Raw genomic sequence first — 18,541 nt, forward strand, 5'->3', positions numbered from 1 at the left:
TATTATAAGGAAGCTAAGGGCTTCTAGCATCACAGGAAGTGCACCAAAAATGTTAAATTTTTTTTTCGTTCAACAAAATTTTTTTTTTGAACCCTGGGCATATTAATTTCAAAGTTGTGTTGTAAATCTTAAACTTCTGAAGAAGAATGTATGATAAAATGTATAAACAAATGCATATGTGATAAATACCGGTTACTGTCATATGACGACACATACATAAAGTATCTAATTTTATAGAATAATTTTAAAAGTATTCTAAAGTTGTTGACTTTAGTGCCATATATTTTTTAATGATTTATTTTAATTTATGTTTATTATTTAAGTGAAATGTAATAGTCAAAAAAACGTACTTAGTGTAACTACAATAGCCTTTTTTAAATTAATTATAGTAATAATAAATTGTTCAATTATGAATAATGAATTGAATTGTTACCTATTAAATTAAGTTAAATTCTATTGTTATTCACTTATTCAGGTCAAATATTTTACGCTTAAGCAAACCAAAATTATTATGTTCAAAATTTAAAATTTTCCTTTTAAAACAAAATATTCAATTTTTAAAGTATTTTATTTTAATAATAAATTACATGTTATGGTCATAATTTGTTTTTTTTATTAATATTTTAGTTTGATGACGATTTTTAAAATAGCGTTGAGTCAGTTTTTTTGTGCTCAACAGAAAACTGCACATTGAATCACCTAAGTATAAGAAACAGCTGAATTTAGGTGTAATATTAATAAGTGTATAACTTTCAATAGCATATGGTGACTCAGTAGTGGTCACAATGGAAGGAGGGAGATGAGGAGTATAGATTCCCTTATGGCCTTTTTTTCAATGTTTAAGATCTGATAACCATAAATTATATTTATAATAATGAAATGGTGCATGTTAAAATATCACCCATAATAAATACCTTCCCCCCCCCTCCTTGACAAAATGATATGACCGCTACTGTGATGACCGGGATTTGGTATGTTTCTGGTAGAGACTTATTACGTAAATGGTTTTATAAAATGTAAGTTTGTTGCAGTTGTAACAAAAAATCCACCACACATCTGGAGGTCTTTAAAAACATTAATTCACCCATACACAATGATATAATATCTTACTAGTAATTACTTGCTTATAAGTAAGATAATTATAATCTAGGTATTAATCTTTATTACGGTTTGAAACGAAATAGTGTGAACGTGAAGGTTCCATTTTGTAGAATTCAGTAGGTTGTTAATAATTGGATTAGATATGTTTTGTACGTAACTCAAAAACAAACAAATATTTACTACACAAACATAGGCATGTCTTGTGTCAACGATGGCAACCTAGGGTGTCGACTGTCGGCTGCCCCTGCAATTTTCATGTAAGGTGCCAGTCAACCGAGCTTAAACTTGGTCTGGGTTACAGCTTTAAAGAAAAAAATTGTCTTTTTATTGTTATAATTATTAATTATTATTTACTTATAAATATATGTTCCCAATTCTGGGAAAACCTATATTGTAATAAAGGTTCAGACGAACGACGGTACAGTTCACGTATATTGGATATATTTTTTTTTTTATAAAGTTAGGCTTCAACAACAAAGATTTTTAGCCTACATTTGTTGAAAAAAGAATAACAAGAGAGAGCGATTTTACATATAATACATTTGGTACATTTTACATAAAAGGGTATTTACAATGGGTGGTTTGATTTTATGTTAGTGAAGAATAAACTGATTGCGGCCGTGTTCTCGTCATTGAAGGCTTGGTGAAGTGAAATAGGATATTATAATTGGATATTATTGTTGTATTATTTTTGGTTTGTAGCTAGGTTGTGTAATTCAGGGCTGTATTTTTCATCGGGGAGGGGGGGGGGGCTTTAAAAAAATGCAGCCTTGAGTGTATAGGGCTTTTTTCGGTTCATTAAGGTAGCACCGGTTATTAGCTTGGCAATGATGCCGCTGCGGATGAAGTCAAGTCACACCTAAATGCCTAAAGCATATGTCCACTAACTACATTCAAGTTGTCAATTCTAACACAAAAGTGGATAAATCGTGAAGTATAACAACGTTCTAGAAACTTAAAACAATCCACTATTAATTTATTGCTTAAACTCTTATAGTTTCATACAGTGTAATTTTCAAAATATTTATTGTTTAGGCATTTAAAATTGTTTTCTAATTGGTAACTAAATGTTGGAAAATTGTTTTTCTCGGTCAAAAAACTTGAAAATATAATACAAATTTCCTCATAAGTTTATCTTATGTATAGCAATTTTAAAATACCTATCATAAATACATTTGTTTAATATACCTAATTGTTTGAAGTTAAAATTTTAACAATATTTGTTAAAATCACTTGGAAATAATGTAAATTCAATATATAAATGTAATACAATTGTTTTTCATACAATAAAAATATCAAAAAACAATTTTATAGACATTTGAAGTTGATGTTAATAGACTCTAAATAACAGTTTATACCATGTATATTGAATGGGAATAGAAGAATATTTCATCAAATAGATACCTCTAATTTTCTTTTTTGTCTATATAATTTACATAGAACAAAAACTTTACCTGTCCAGCAGAAAGAATAGATAGAGGCATGGAGATGTAAGAAATGATTAATGGATATGACTTCATTCTATATAATATATATTTATTTGTATATTTATATTTTGATTTACATGTGTATACATTGTCTACACCTACTACCAATCTATTATCTAATATTTTGTAACCGCATTTTAAATCATTTTTTTTTAGATTCTAAGAGTAAAAATTATACTATGGTGTGTTTTTTTATGTCTATAGACCCAGTTCAAACACTTTTTTAGTAGAAAATATGCTTCAATATTGTACTTCAATATCTTTTCTGATCAAAAAGTGAATCTAGTTGGACGGTTGGTTTTTGTACTTTTTTTTTTGGTGAGGGAGAAGATCTCAAAAGTTGATAATTCTAAGTACCTACGACTCATTTACTTTTTTTAATATTTAGGAAAAATAGAAAAAATTAGGGGAAAACAAAAATTTTCACTCGAAACCAGTTTTTGACAAAATCAATCTCCTACCTAATTTTGTTGTACTTAATTCAGAAATGAATAACTGTAGATACTTGACAATTTTAACTAATGTGTATACTAACATTTTAAATGGATAGGTACATAGTATAATTTTAAAAAATGTTTTATTCTTTTTGAGCTTATTATAGGCACTTAACATTTTTGATATTTTTTTCTATCGTTGCTGAAAGTGAATCAACTCAATAACCCAACAAGCAAATTTCAGGATGTATTTTTGAAATGTAACTACAACCATCAGTTGTCACTCGTAAGGGCCTACTATTTGTTTTGTTATGCTTTTTTAATTTAAGTTCCACTTGTATAGAAGTAACCTTTCCTTTAAACAGCAACAAATAAAATGAATAATTTATCAATAATAATAAAAATTCAAGATACTAACAAGATCACAAAATATGCCATACCTACATTTTAAAATTAAATGTTTTCCAATCAGTATGAATCTATGAACTTGGAAATTAATTTTGGCCTAGTTTTATGATTCAGAATCTTTACTTAATCAAAAAATAAATGCTAGTTTTATCGTAATTTTAATTAATAATTATTATTTATAAATTTTATTATAATCCAACTTCTAGACCATTATATCATGTTATTTTATTTCAAAAAGTAAACCATTTAGGTAATATAATATTCTAATAATAAATAGACAAACAAGCATTATTCAATTATTGTAAAATCAATAAATGTATCATACATGTCTCGGCTCAGAATGTGTTCCCAAATTTGAATAATCTAATATAACATAAAAACAATTCAATAAAATTTTAATTTAACATGATTTTTAGATAACTCTGTATGTTAAAATATAAAAATGTATTACATTTAGTTAGAACGAAAACAGAACAATAGATAATACTTTTTATAAAATAATCTGTGCATATATTATAATAGACATATTTTTATAAACTAAAAGAAAAGATATTTATCATTTTGTGTTTGCATTAAGTAGTAATTTTCTTACAACAATTAAAGTAAATCATAATAGGTACACAATAATAGGCTTAAAAAAATAATACATAAAAATGACATAAATATCATATAGTAGGTATACTTATAATAATTAATTTCTTATTTTAAGTATGAGGCCAAGTCATGTATACATTTATCAAAAATATGTTTAAGGTTATGAATAAACTATGAAATATAAATGTAAAAAAATATAAATATTTAATATAATTACTGATATTTTCTGGTAGTGCCAAGAATACTTAATCGATATGGTTAAATGGAAGACAATAATAAATGTCATACGTTTTAAAATTCAACGTTTTCCAATTGTATGAACTTGAAAACCAATTGTGGCCATGATTTCATGGTTCAGAATCTTGCGACCATCAAAAATAAATGCTGGTTTTATCATATGTTTATAAATTTTTTCATAGTCCAAGTTCTAGAACATAATAATACATTGATTGATTAGAAATAACTATTTTAAGAGTCCCACTGCTTAGACCATTGATTATAATATTTTTCATTGGAAATAAATGTGTATTTTACATTAAAACATTAGAAAATATGTATTTTTCTTTACGTTTGGATGACTTATCAGAATCATATACATACATTTTAAATGTAAAATTCTAATTTTTAAATTGATGTATGATTATACATATAACATAAAAATATAATAATGTAGTTGGTATAAATCCTAATAATGGACAAAAACAATTTGTTATAAAATTAAATGGTTTATATTTTGTATGGTACAATTTTAATTAAATTGAGTAATTATACTTAACAACTTTAAATTTATGTGAAACTAATTAGACTATAAATAAAATAATTATTTCATAAGAAATTACCACAAATTCGTCCCATTCGGTACATATTACGATAGCGTGTGTCGAGTCTGCAGCTGTGTATGGGTTATTGTGAATTTCAATAGACTTAATTACATTTTCTGGATTATCAGTAACGTAAGGGTGTGTGAGGTCTTTTTTGATTTGCTCTGGTTCCACCTAAGATCAATGATTTATTTTAATAAACATATTATGTACTAATACTACCATACTGATGATCCGATAAATACCTATGATAATCAGATGATACCTAGGTATTTTGTGACAATATTCTGTTCAACTTATTTTAAAGCAAATTTCACATAATTATGTTTAAATTAAATTAATGTTGTAAGTAAAATTATTTACCATTTATTTTATTTATTGTATTAATAAGTAATATTCTGTTAATTAACTTATAACTGTGATTTGTAGATAGAAAATAAAATTATAAAAACTAATGTATTATAATATAACTATTAAACATACATTTAAATAAATGAGATAAATTATTATTTACATTCATAATTTTAATAAATTTTTAAGAATTTAAAGTATTTATGGTTTTTTAATAATACTGAATAAAAATCCATTTTAATTACCTATGGATCAGAATGAGCTGTATAGGTACTATAAATAATGAAAATTATAAATAACCGTAGGTATTTTACATCGATCATTAGGAAAAAACAGCATCCTCATCAAATGTTGTTTTTTCCTTTTATAGAGTTTCACATTTTATATCTCTTCTTATACTACTATTGTTCTTCCAACTCACCTTCGGGTCATAAATATTCAGTTTTGCTCCTTCATCAAGTAACGTCTTTGCAACATGTATCGCCGGTGACTCACGAGTGTCACCTGTGTCTTTTTTAAACGCAAATCCAAATATTGTTATTTTTTTACCAGTGACCGTATTAAACAATGATTCGATAACTTTGTTTGAAAATCTAGATTTTTGATAAACATTCATGTCAAGTACCTGTAGATGAAAATAAATCACAATAATTGTATTTGTTAGGTATTATAAGACTAGGTAATAAAATTATAAATAGAACGATTATTACTTGTTGCCAATAAATAGCTACTTGTGGAAGATTTAAACATTCACATATGTAAACTAAATTTAGTAGATCTTTTTGAAAACAACTGCCTCCAAAACCTTAAACATAATTTTGTTTTTAGGCAAACTGTGACCAGCAATTCAAAACAAATTTAAGTTCTCAAATCAAAAATCAGGAAACAATGATTCACACGAATAATATTTACCAACTGACGCTTGCAAAAATTTGGGCCCAATTCTGGAATCGAGACCTATGCCCTTAGCCACCTCACTGACATCTGCACCAGTCGCTTCACATATCACTGACATTGAGTTAATGCTAGAAATCCGTTGAGCTAGAAATGCATTAGCCGCCTGTGGACATAATACATTTCGATAAGTATATTACTATATTATCATATTACCTAAAACACAACAAAACACGCTTTGAATTTACCAATTTGGTAAGTTCCGAAGACCAAGTGTTTGTCCTGAGGATTTTTGCCTCGGGTATCCAATTCAAGTAAACTTTGCTGAGTTCCTTAAAAGCCCATAAGCCATCGGCGGTCTCTTCGTGCCCTATAAGAACTCGATCAGCATTTAATAAGTTTTCAACAGCCACGCCTTCAGACAAGAACTCGGGATTAGATAATACCTATATAAACAAACGTATATTTTAATTCACAGTTACAACTTAAAATGTGTTACATTCAAATTTTAACTCTTACGAGATAAAACATTTCGAAAGAAGATAAACAAATTGTATTATTTATTATATATTTACTTTGTACGCGTCAAGGTAAATTACAGATAGTAAAATGGTATGATACAATATATTGAATCATCTTAGTACTAACTACTAAAAACATATGCAGGTATGTAACGCAGGCATATTTACTTACTTGAAATTTAACATTCGGCTTGTGATTAGCACTTAAAATTTTTAATATGCTCTCCGCTGCACGTACTGGTACTGTACTTTTTTCCACTACAATTTTATCACTAGTTGAAACTTGAGCAATAGTCCTAGCACAGTTTTCAACGTATGTTAAGTCGGCAGCACGTCCCTATAATAAATGGCAGAAAAAAATTAATATCAAGTTATACCCATGTTCGGCGTTTTTTTAATAAAATGGTATCTTCGCTTGTACAATTAGACAAAATCAAAGGTTGCCTTGACTTAACATATATAGGAACAATTTAAGTAATTTCACAAGAATTTAAAATGGCTGTGTCATCTCCTTTGTGTCCCCCTCATTTGCTTAATAATTAATAAATATGTAAAAAAGTACGAGACACGTTTCAACTAGATTTTCAATTTGAAAACAGAATATTTTTATTCAATTTAATATCTATATAATCTATTTAGTTCCACCAAATATTTACATTATTATAATCGGATACTATTAGCATAATATTCAAAATTTAAGTCAAACTTGAGCTGGAATTATTAATCATTCTTTTTTTAATTTTGCTGACGATGATTTTACTCTACAAGTCTATATAAAGTATAAAGCACTCTATTCTAAATTTTAATGTGTCATCAAAATTTACAATTCTTTATTCTATTGTCAAGAAACTGCCTATAGTAATTTTAATGCGTCTACCTAAGATGTATAAATTTAAATTTTGTGAATAGATGTGATACGCCTTTTATATTTTATGGCCTCATTTTTTGCATCAAAATAAACGATCCAACAAAGAAGAAAGGTTCATTGGATGCTTGTTGGCTGCGCATAGTGTGCATCCTTAATTCCTTATCAGTTATATAGGTATTCGTTTTTTATTGTTTTCAATAAAATTATATTATATTATAATTACAATAACATTATTCGCTGGAACCGGTGTGAAAAAACGCACCGGGATGTTTGCACATTGTTCATTATCCGGGAATTGTATGGGGATAATTTTACACCGGTTTGGACCAACGAATTTCTAAAATGAAACAAATAGTTTTCCAAATAATTCTGATCATGTGTAATATTCCACGAAAAATTGCGAACAATACCTATGTATAGATAATTAATATAAAACCTAATGTTATGATTATTTTTTTTCGAACGTGCATTAATTATGCTTCAGGCTTAGAGGGTGGTTTCTGCTTTTCTGGTAGAAAATTTGATAATTATTACCTACTTTTCGAAAAAAAAACTGGGGAAATTAAACTGGAATACTTATGCAATATCAGTTGATTCATAATACAATTTTGTTATTTTATTCAATTTATTGTAACCATTCAAATATGAATAACCGTAGATGTATTCATACATAATTATTTTTTACATATCAATTTAATTCAATCTTTTAAAATGTAGACATGATATCATTTTTAAAAAATTGATTTTTGGCTTTGTTGAACTACAGATATTTTAAATTGTATATACTTTAGGTATAGTTTTTTTACGATTTACATTGATAAATTATTTATTTCTAAGCCAAGAAGCTTGATAATTGAGTATAAGATGACTTATATTAATAATATGTTCATATAGTAATTAAAATTATCAAAAAAACATAGTTAACATTATTTTTTATAACCTTTTTAAGTTCAAATTTATGACGACACAATATTATAAATATATATAAAAAACGATTTTTCTTCAAATAGTTATTGATAATTTTATTCAAATTTAATAAACGTGGTAACTCTAAACTACTATAACTTGAATTATCACTTTTGTACAAAAATATTTAGACTAACTTTAAGCTATTTACCTATAATCATTTGTCATTTTAGAATTTTTTTTTTTTTTTTTGATGAATGCTGATATATCTTTTTCGGTCAAAAAGATTGAAAATCTAATTCAAAGTCCATTATGAATTGTTCTCACTACACTCTAAACATATTGAAAATACATAGACAATTTTTTCTAAGAACATTTGAAGTCCAAATATTGATGAAATTTAATAGGTACTTCAACAAACATAGCTATTTTTTATCTAACGATTTGAATTATTATTTAAATTATTATTAATCAATCACCTTAAGAACTTGAAACGTTTTACAATTACGTACCTATATTATTATTTTCTGTATTCAATTAAATTTACAAAATGTTTACATTAATTTCAAACTATATTGCCACGAACTTATTCATACCATTCTACTGGTATCTGTACTTATATCTAGTACAGGTATTGACTTAGTGACTTATAAAGTTATAAGTTGAAGATATATTAATAAATAATCTAATATTTTTATTAACTCAACAAATAGCTGATCTCTAAAATCACTAAAAGAAAATCAATTACTTATAAATAACATAGACTATAAAATATCCTTATATCGTCCCCGTTGAGAATCATTTTTAAATCATCGAATTCAAATTTATAGCCACCCATTGCAGTAACCTACCCAATGACGAAGCACATTACCGGTATAATTATTATACGATATATTATTATAGAAGAGTACCTACCTATGTCCTATACATCTAATCGTACATTTTGTAGTAGTTAAATGTACACTCTACTTACTTTGCCCACTCCAAAAGTCTTTGTAGGGGTGTTTACAGAAATAAAAACTAAATCTGCTTCTTGAATAGCTTCTTCGATGTTTGTAGAAAAGAACAAGTTTACATTTCTGCGTTTTTTTACAATGTCATCGAGTCCAGGCTAAAAATGAAATTATGTTGAGTATAAATATGAAAAATATAAAATACGACGTAGTATTTTTAATCACTTCGTAAATGGGCAATTTTTCTGAGTTCCACTGAGAAATACGATGAGCACTTATGTCTACCACCGTGACTTTTATGTGGGGACACTGCATTGCTATTACACTGCATGTTGGCCCACCAACATATCCAGCACCTATACAGCATATTTTTGTGACCGCCATAGTATAATCTCTGGCAGCTTATGAAAACCTGTTAGACTTAAAACAAATGTATTCAATTAAAACATGAACACCCATTCTTCATAAATAATTAACATAGGTAATAGGACATGATAGAAATGTTGAAATGTACGATCAAACGTAAAATAGTAACAGTTAGTACTTTAAAATATTAAAATAATAAAATAATTTTAATTTGTGTAATATTGTGTGCAATAGGTATTGTCTCATCTCTAATGTCTAAGACAGTGTGGGAACTTGTTTCAGTAATAGCGTTTTTACTATTTTTACGGAGGTTGTGAGGCACTTATTGTGTACATTATATTTATTTTATAAGACGCAAATAACCGAGTCGATAGTTAATGGTTTTAGAGCGTTTTTTAAAGATATTTGATAACTCATGAATCATACATTCTCGTGTGTTGATGTGTACCGTATGCTTTACATTATATTCATGATTTCATTTTATTTATACAATACATCACTATATCAGTAGTGGTTAGATACCAACCGACGTTCAGCTACAACGTACTTATGTATAGTATATATACATATATATTTATTGTATATAATAATATATTACATACATGTGTACGGAAATGAAAATAGATAAAATAATTGAATGTTTTAATTTATAACTTATTGGTTATTAGTATCATTTTGGCAATTATGTTGCTTATTATTTCTATTATTTTAAATTATCACTAATATACTATAATAATTACCAGAACTGTCCACTAGTGTCCAGGAGAGAATAATAAATATTTTAATACATTTATATAGGTATATACTATATAGGTACCTGCATTCATAAAAAATATCCTCAAAAAATAGATTTATTTATACAGTTACATGAATTTTAAATGAGATTAAACATGGCAAAATATGTTTGACGTTGATAAATTTTCAGAAAATTAATGATTATGCCATTTATTAATTAAATAGTTATTATTCATGAAAATAAAGATGAACTAAACGAATTTACTTATCTGTATAATGGCGTTAACATTATATTTTCAATTACAATATTTTTGCAAATCTTACATTAATCATAAACATATTATACAATACGAATGATCGGTAGTTATAGAATTTTAAACAGATAAAATATACATACTAATATGGAAGATATATAGGTATTAGGTACACACATCAAAAAGTTGCATAATAGCATATCAGTATATAAAATATAAAATATAAGTAAGATATTAATGACATTTTGGGCAAAAACTAGTTAGACAAAAAACATAATACTACGTCATCGTGGCTAGACCATAACAAAAACGTAATGCATTATTAAACATATGGTTACTCAGAAAAAATTCGGCTTTTTGCTTGTTTGCAAAAATTAAAAAAAAAATACAAACACCAATTTTTGTTTATAATTGAGTATACAATACATAGATAATACAAGGATATATTAAATATGCATAAAGATTAATAAAAAAATATTGAGAAATAGATATATTATATGCACTTTTTTCTACATGTTACAACATTAGCAAAAATATATATTATACATTTTCGTTTTTGAACTCGTCATTGTTTGTATTGAAGTATGAAATAGATTTTTAGCTTGGTCTGCTATAAATCGAAAACATTTAGAAAAATACCTATGTAACTCCAATAACTTTTGAGCCCTATGTAACACTGACATACAACGATTGAATATTTTTTTTTTTGATAAAATTAATTTTCATCTAATTATATTTAAATAATCAAAATATCAGATGGAACACAACAGTGCACTTTTAAACTGTATACTTACCGGATAATATAGATACTTCTAAATGGTTTTTCATTTCTTTATGAATTTAAAATCATTATACCAACCCATCAATTAATTGTACAACTAACGTTCGTACTAAATTGAAAATGTTTACATCTGTAAAATATATTGTTTGTATAATATTATATTTTTTTTACTGAGCATAGATACTGGGTATAAATATGGGTTTTTCAGGGGCGCCTAAATCCATGTTAAAGTCGGGCCATGGCTGGCCTTTTTTGAAAAATGTTGCCTGTAAGTAATAAACATTATCTAGTAGTACTACGTAGTTTTATATATCTATGGTAATAAATGTAGTGTGGCGTATTTACCTCAAGACCTTAAGCTTCTTTTAAATAAATATTCTTAACTAGTTAAGAAGTATAGTTAGTATAGTTAGTATAGCTCATACTAATGTATCGTAGAGGTAGTTACATCATTGATGATTAATAGGAAGCATTAATAGTATTACACTATTACCTTGTACTATTATGTTATACTTGATGTCATACATTAATTGATACATGTTTACAAACAATATGAATAGTATGAATGTATATGAGGACTGATGGTACAAGAGGAAAAAGTATTTTTTTTTTTACATGAAATAATTAAGTCATGCATAAACAATATTTCATTACAACATCATAAACAAAATCTTTTTCTATTTTAATCAATTTAAAATGATTTTAAATAAATTATTAAATGTATCGACATTACTGAAAAAATATGTACAGGCAATATTGGTAGACAAGAAAAATAAAAAACCTATTAATTTAAAATAACAATATTTAATTTTGATTTGAAACTTTCAGAGTATATGGAGTATGATGATTAATTACCTATAAGCACAACTACAAATTTAATCTTACACTTGTAGATTTACAAGTGTTCAGCGGAAGTTCTAAGATTTTTTATGGAATGTTGATAATAAAGCTTCTTAGGTACTCATCATGAACAACTTCGGAGTAAAAACAAATTTAACCTATTTTTAGTAGTAGTCTACTATTAATACGTTTAGTTCTACGTGATTCCTGATATCTAGGTAATTTACGGTGGGGCTTCTGCTCCAAAGCACTCCCCCAAGCCCGAATTAAGGGGAGGCCAGGGGGGGCATGGCCCCTGGGCCTTGATAATTGGAGTTTATTTAGGGGCCTCAGATTTGTCCATTACTTTTTTCGTTATAGGAGGCTGTACATTGCATAAATCAGATAATTTTTTATTTGTTACAAAGTTGTGTGTTCCAATTGCTGACACAATTAATGAAGAAAATGACATTGAACAAAGTATTGAGAGCTTTATATTGACCTACGTCCTACAAGGAAGATGTAGATATTTATATAAAAATTGAAATTAAACAGTTTAAAGAGTATTTTTCCATTTGCAAACCATCAATTGGAGACTATGAACAGACAGAACCTTTTAATATAATTGATCTTTGGAAATGGTTTAATAAAAATGAATTAATTGATGTCTTTCCCAATTTATACATTGCACTAAAAATTTATTTAACTATGCCAAGTTCAGGCTGTTCGGCCGAAAGAGCTTTTTCAAAACTAACTAGAGTAAAGAACAAATACAGGTCAACATTAAAACAAGAAAATTTGAGGGCGCTTATGATATTATTGTCATCAGAAAACGACATTTTTCAAACAATTGATAATGAAGCAATTATTAAAGAATTTTGTCAAACAAAAGCAAGGAAAAAACTTGTAAATTATGAATTATAAATAAAGTTATTAGTTATTTATTACTATGTACTTATATATATTTATTATTATTATAATAGGTAAGTACATAAAACATACATTTTTTTTTCGTACAGGGGCCTCATTTAAAATTTTGGCCCCAGGGCCTCAAAATGTCTTGATCCGGGTTTGCACTCCCCCCCCCCTAAATATTCCACTATAAGTATTAATATTTTATGAATATATAGCAATTCGACTTGTGGAAACTAAAATTATTTATAAAAACAAGGTATATATAATATGATAGAACAAATTGAGTAGAATGTAGAAATATAAATTCAACGAAGATTAGTGTTTTAGTGAAATAATGTTTATTGTTTATGATATATTATGTAATATAAATTATCATGAATTATGTAGTTGCTAGTTAGGTTTTAGGTACTTACTACATTTTGGAGATAAGTACACTGTACACGATTGTAAAAATGTTATACTTCTAGTTTATTGTACGTGTTTCTGTTGTTGACTTTACCAGTTTACCAATTTGAAATTAAATTAATTAAATTAAAAAGTTAAAATAAATATTTATTGACAATCTAAAGTTCATTTCGTTACATAGTAAAAATGTACTTGTTAAATAGTCGTAACTGGATTGAATTAATTAGTTATTCTACCGTTTCTAGACAACTTAGCTAATGAACCTTAAAGGAAAATACAGACCGAATGATTAATGAACTTGTCTGATCTCCTGTTGGTCGATGGATGATTACAGCCGATTTAATATAGTGTTGGTGTACCAACTTATGCGCATTCTGAGTAACATAATAGATAGGTATTATATCAGTGTCTTAGAGGTATGTGAAGGATGAAGGTAATAGAAGGAAAAAGTAATAGAAGTTTACAACTTTAATGCAACCATATAAATTATTACTCTTATTAATTGCATTTATTACGTGTTTTAAAATAAAAATTAACTTTTGCATTAGTTTATACATTGAACGATTCTAATTCTTCAAATGCAAAATACAGCAAAGTATATTGTACCTACTAACTGAAACTCAAATATTTGTAATAGGTACATGAATTGTATACCGTTTCTTAGTATAACAATTAAACTTTATGTTTATACTAGTCATATTCTACAAATCTATAGTTTAAAATGTTTAAATTGTAAATGACTTAGTGATATACTACGTGTTTATGATTTTTTTACACATTTAACAAAAAATAATGATTTCAGTGTAATGCAAGAATGTATGTCTTCATACAATACATGAGTATTATCATGATAATAAATAAGACCATAGTTAATGGTACTGTGCACATGATGGTTATAACATATTATCATGATCCTTATACAAACATATGTGGACCGTATACTATTTTGTATGGTCATAACTCATAAAGAATATTGAAGTAATAATTTAGAATAATATACCATTATTTGTTATTAGTATTTAGTTACTTCTTATTAGTTATTTGATTATATCATAACAATTATTATTCAAAAAATATTTTGATTTTAACAATGAACCTTTTAATGTTTAATGAAGTGTTAATAATTGGATAATTCAGAGCGGTTGAACAAATGCTTAAAAATGTAAAAGATAAATATTATAATTTAAAGGCTTACATATTTCCAGAGGCAGGCATTCAGGGGGGGCTAGGGCCTTAGACGAGCCTACAAATTTCAACTCCCCCTCCAAATTAAAACTATTCGAAGGATTACTGCATTAATATTTATTGGATTATTCTAGGCCCCCTACAAATTCAGCCGAAAGTCCGCCTGTGCATATTTCTATTTTATAATATCTATTCCAGAAATCCTTAATAATAAGAAAGCACTTAAGTACTAAGCCACGGCTATATTATACCTACACTGTGCAGATAACCGTGCACCAAACATTATGACGTGAAGGTAGTTGTTCAATTATTATTATTATCCTGTACCCACTTCAATCACATCCTGTTTTCTTGGTAAACGTCTGAAGCAGCAGAAAAAACACTACTAAATGTGGTAGACGTCTTCTCTCGTCGTGTGTGGTATACATCTCAAATCTCAATACCTGATGTAATAGGTATATAAATGCATATTATATTATATCCATATACATTATCCATATATATATATATATTATACTATACATATAACCTAATACATAACATTATAAATACATGGTACTATGGTAGGCACCACCTGCAGCTACTTCCCAACAAGTACATATGACGTGTATTTGTAATTATTGATGATATAGGAATTCCGAGCATAAGATTTAGATATCAGAAAGTCCATATGGATGAACGGTGAAGCTAAATATATACTAAATATTAGTTTATTAGTTTTTGACTTTTTGTTATGAGCCATTATAAGTTATAACGTCGTCAAAAACATTCGCACAACAATATTGATTTATAATGACAATATAGTCTAAAGTAGTTTACCCTCCCCGATGTATGCAATATTATTAGTCATTACTGTAACTCAATTGCATTTTCGAGAAAACCGCTGTGTCGTCGTCATCAGACTCGCACACCGGTTCGTGTCTTCGTGAATAATATTATGTCGCAATGATAAAAACACGATCCGTTGGGCGGGCTAACTGGACGAGATGAACTCGCGTGAACGGAACAAAAATCGCACGTGTACGACTACCACGCATCGACGCAAAACATTATGCATAATACATTTCAAATTTCAATGTATTAAGCTCTACTGTTTATTGTGATACATCACATTGTATTACACCTCTATAAATAGTTTGAACAGATGCGAATATCAATATATCATAAATCATAAATTATTTCTACTGAATCAACCACTCAGAGAAACGATAATGTCACTTATTAGTTGTTACACAAGTGCAATTTAACAATAATAATATATTATGTCAATAGTTCCATGATATTTAGTATAAGTACTTATACTTGTGACAGACCGGTGCCTTATGCCTATTATTAAGTACGTGGCTTTACACGTCATGCGGCACACTCGAATTATTAAGTCCTAGACAACACTCGATCCTCTGTATTAAAGTATTACGTGGTCCACGACCCACACAACTGAGCCAATAACTACAGCGGCCAAGCCCGCAAACGCCACGTACAAACTACTCCTAGAGTCCTGAACCTTGGTAATTTTACCTTTTTGTTTTTAACTCAAAGGATTACCGAGAGTCGACACTCAACGCGATATAATACGTTATATTGCAGCCGATGGTCTCAGACACCAAGGCTTAAAAAATGTAATTAAAAATACACGGTATTTTGTACTCGGATCATCAATTCTCAGCAGCGGGTAGATAAAACCAGTGCATTTTTTAAACTAATAAAGTAGGCGACACAAATGTCACCCAGTAAAAATATTCTGTCGCCTAGTTGGCTGTACACATGGGTAAAAAAAACATTTTAGTCACGAATAAGTAATATACCTTCCTTTAAATTTTCTTTTATTTTAAATATTTTATAACTAGCTTTTATGAGGTTTTATCATTTACTTCTACTTTATAGCATTAGTATTTATAATAATACAAATGTATATTAATATTAATAATATTTTTAATAATTATGAGGGGCGAGCATGCAAAATTTTTTTGTAATATAATTTAATATTTATTTTGAGAGTATAGTTTTATCGCCCAGTGAAAATTCCTTAAAAAATGCACTGGGTAATACTCATCCTGCAAGAACACCATCGTTTCCTAATGATTTACCACGTTCATCGTACATTCATCGAATTGACTTCTAAAATTAGAACCTTCTACTAGTGTTCTTGTGTTCATAATCAATAGTATGCCTAATAAATAATAATGGGCGATATCCAACAATAAGCTACTGCGTCGAACGGGACGAAATCGAAAAAACCGAAAATACACCCATAAAGGATGACTCTCGTCGGGAACTCGTTATGGGAACACGAACGCAAGGACACGTCCAGTTTACTATACATTTATTATACACAATATTATATTTATCGTTAAGACGTCCACACACCCAGGTCGGTATTAACGTGAAACGATATCAGACAGCACACGCGCGTAAATGTAATATTATAATACTCGGGCAAATTATTACCGTGGACGTGGGTGGTATCAGAACTTGGCGTGTTGGACCGGCAGCGTGATAACGTCGCTCACTGACGGTGATAAGCGGTCGGCGTGTAGCAACAGAAGCGCAGCAGGGCAGACGGTGCGTTTTATCGATCTACGGCGCGCGCGCGCACACACACCAACGAACACTCACGGCCGGACACGGTAACGCGAACGGATCGACGGACACGCACACAGTGGTACGCTCGACGGCGGCGGTGGCGACACGGTCGTTGCGGCGTAGCACCGAGAGTCGGTGACGGCGGAGTTGCACGAGCTGATCCGGCGGCGGCGGCGGCGGCGACGGCAGCGGCTGACGTGGCCACGCGTTGCCCGGGCTACGCTATGTTGATGTTTGTGGCGGTGGGGGAGGGTCGGCCTGCGGCCGTTGACGCGTACGGAATACGGACTGCTACCAGACGCCAGTGGCCACGCTGCTCCGTTTGCGACGCTACGGCGCGTCGTCGTCTAGTTTCTTGGGACGTCTCGGACGCTACAATATTATTTATTATTGCGTTCCATGCGTTATATTATAATATTTTATGGCAGTGTACAATACGAGTTGTTATTGTACCTGTTGACGGGGCTCACCGCACATGTTTCGGCGACGACGTGAGGTGGTGGTGGAACTGTCGTCTGTCGCGTAGAGAGAGACCGGTGGGAAGTGAATAAAAAAAAAAATTAAGAACAACCTTAACCGAGTGTATGAATACGCTTGTCTAACGCATTACACTTTGTAGTTATTAATTATTATTACTATTATTATTATTATTATTATTATTACTATTATTATTATTATTATAAGACGGCTGAATGGTCTATACTTCTCGACATTGCACGCGCACCCATACTTGGATCTATGTTATTATACTGGTTAGGAAAATAGGATCATCAGTTGCGATGGTAGTGCGATGTACAGTGACAAGGATTTAGGTTGATCGACATAAGGTATACTATACTACGCTTATTATAGTATGCGGCATTGTGGCATTTCGACCTTACGGTCCGAGTCAGTGGCGTAAACTGCAGGGGTCTGGATGTCGCACTTACAACCCACAACAAATATCGGGGTTGTAAAAGTATTCTATAGCCACCCAAGAAATCGATAAGCAATATTATAAGATTATTATTGAAGAGAATACCTATTTTTTTTTTTATAAGTATTTTGTAAAGAATTACCTATATTCAACTTCTGCCGTGTTAGCTTAACGTTGTACGACGATACTCCTTGATTCGTAACTTCTTGTTATCGACCAATTTATGCACTACAGGTTACGTAAA

General features: G+C 29.2%; 1 protein-coding gene across 2 annotated transcripts; it reads right to left on the bottom strand.

Moving 5' to 3' along the window:
- Window positions 1-3,702: 3,702 nt before the first annotated feature.
- Window positions 3,703-17,486, bottom strand: LOC111041901 (UDP-glucose 6-dehydrogenase). Of its 2 annotated transcripts, none has more exons than XM_022326354.1 (10): window positions 17,247-17,486; window positions 9,564-9,750; window positions 9,359-9,496; window positions 6,784-6,948; window positions 6,339-6,536; window positions 6,109-6,256; window positions 5,907-6,001; window positions 5,618-5,821; window positions 4,864-5,019; window positions 3,703-4,451 (listed from the first exon to the last, which is right to left on the bottom strand). In XM_022326354.1, exons 2-10 carry the CDS (start codon window positions 9,720-9,722, stop codon window positions 4,323-4,325), a joined length of 1,392 nt encoding a protein of 463 aa, XP_022182046.1. In that variant the 5' UTR covers window positions 9,723-9,750; window positions 17,247-17,486; the 3' UTR covers window positions 3,703-4,322. The 2 variants fall into 2 exon arrangements, with proteins under 2 accessions (XP_022182046.1, XP_022182045.1); XM_022326353.1 differs by having other exon boundaries at window positions 9,564-9,758; window positions 17,247-17,485.
- Between the last annotated feature and the right edge of the window lie 1,055 nt (window positions 17,487-18,541).

The sequence above is a fragment of the Myzus persicae genome, unplaced genomic scaffold, assembly GCF_001856785.1.
Source record: "Myzus persicae strain clone G006 unplaced genomic scaffold, MPER_G0061.0, whole genome shotgun sequence".
Taxonomy (NCBI): Eukaryota; Metazoa; Arthropoda; class Insecta; order Hemiptera; family Aphididae; genus Myzus; species Myzus persicae.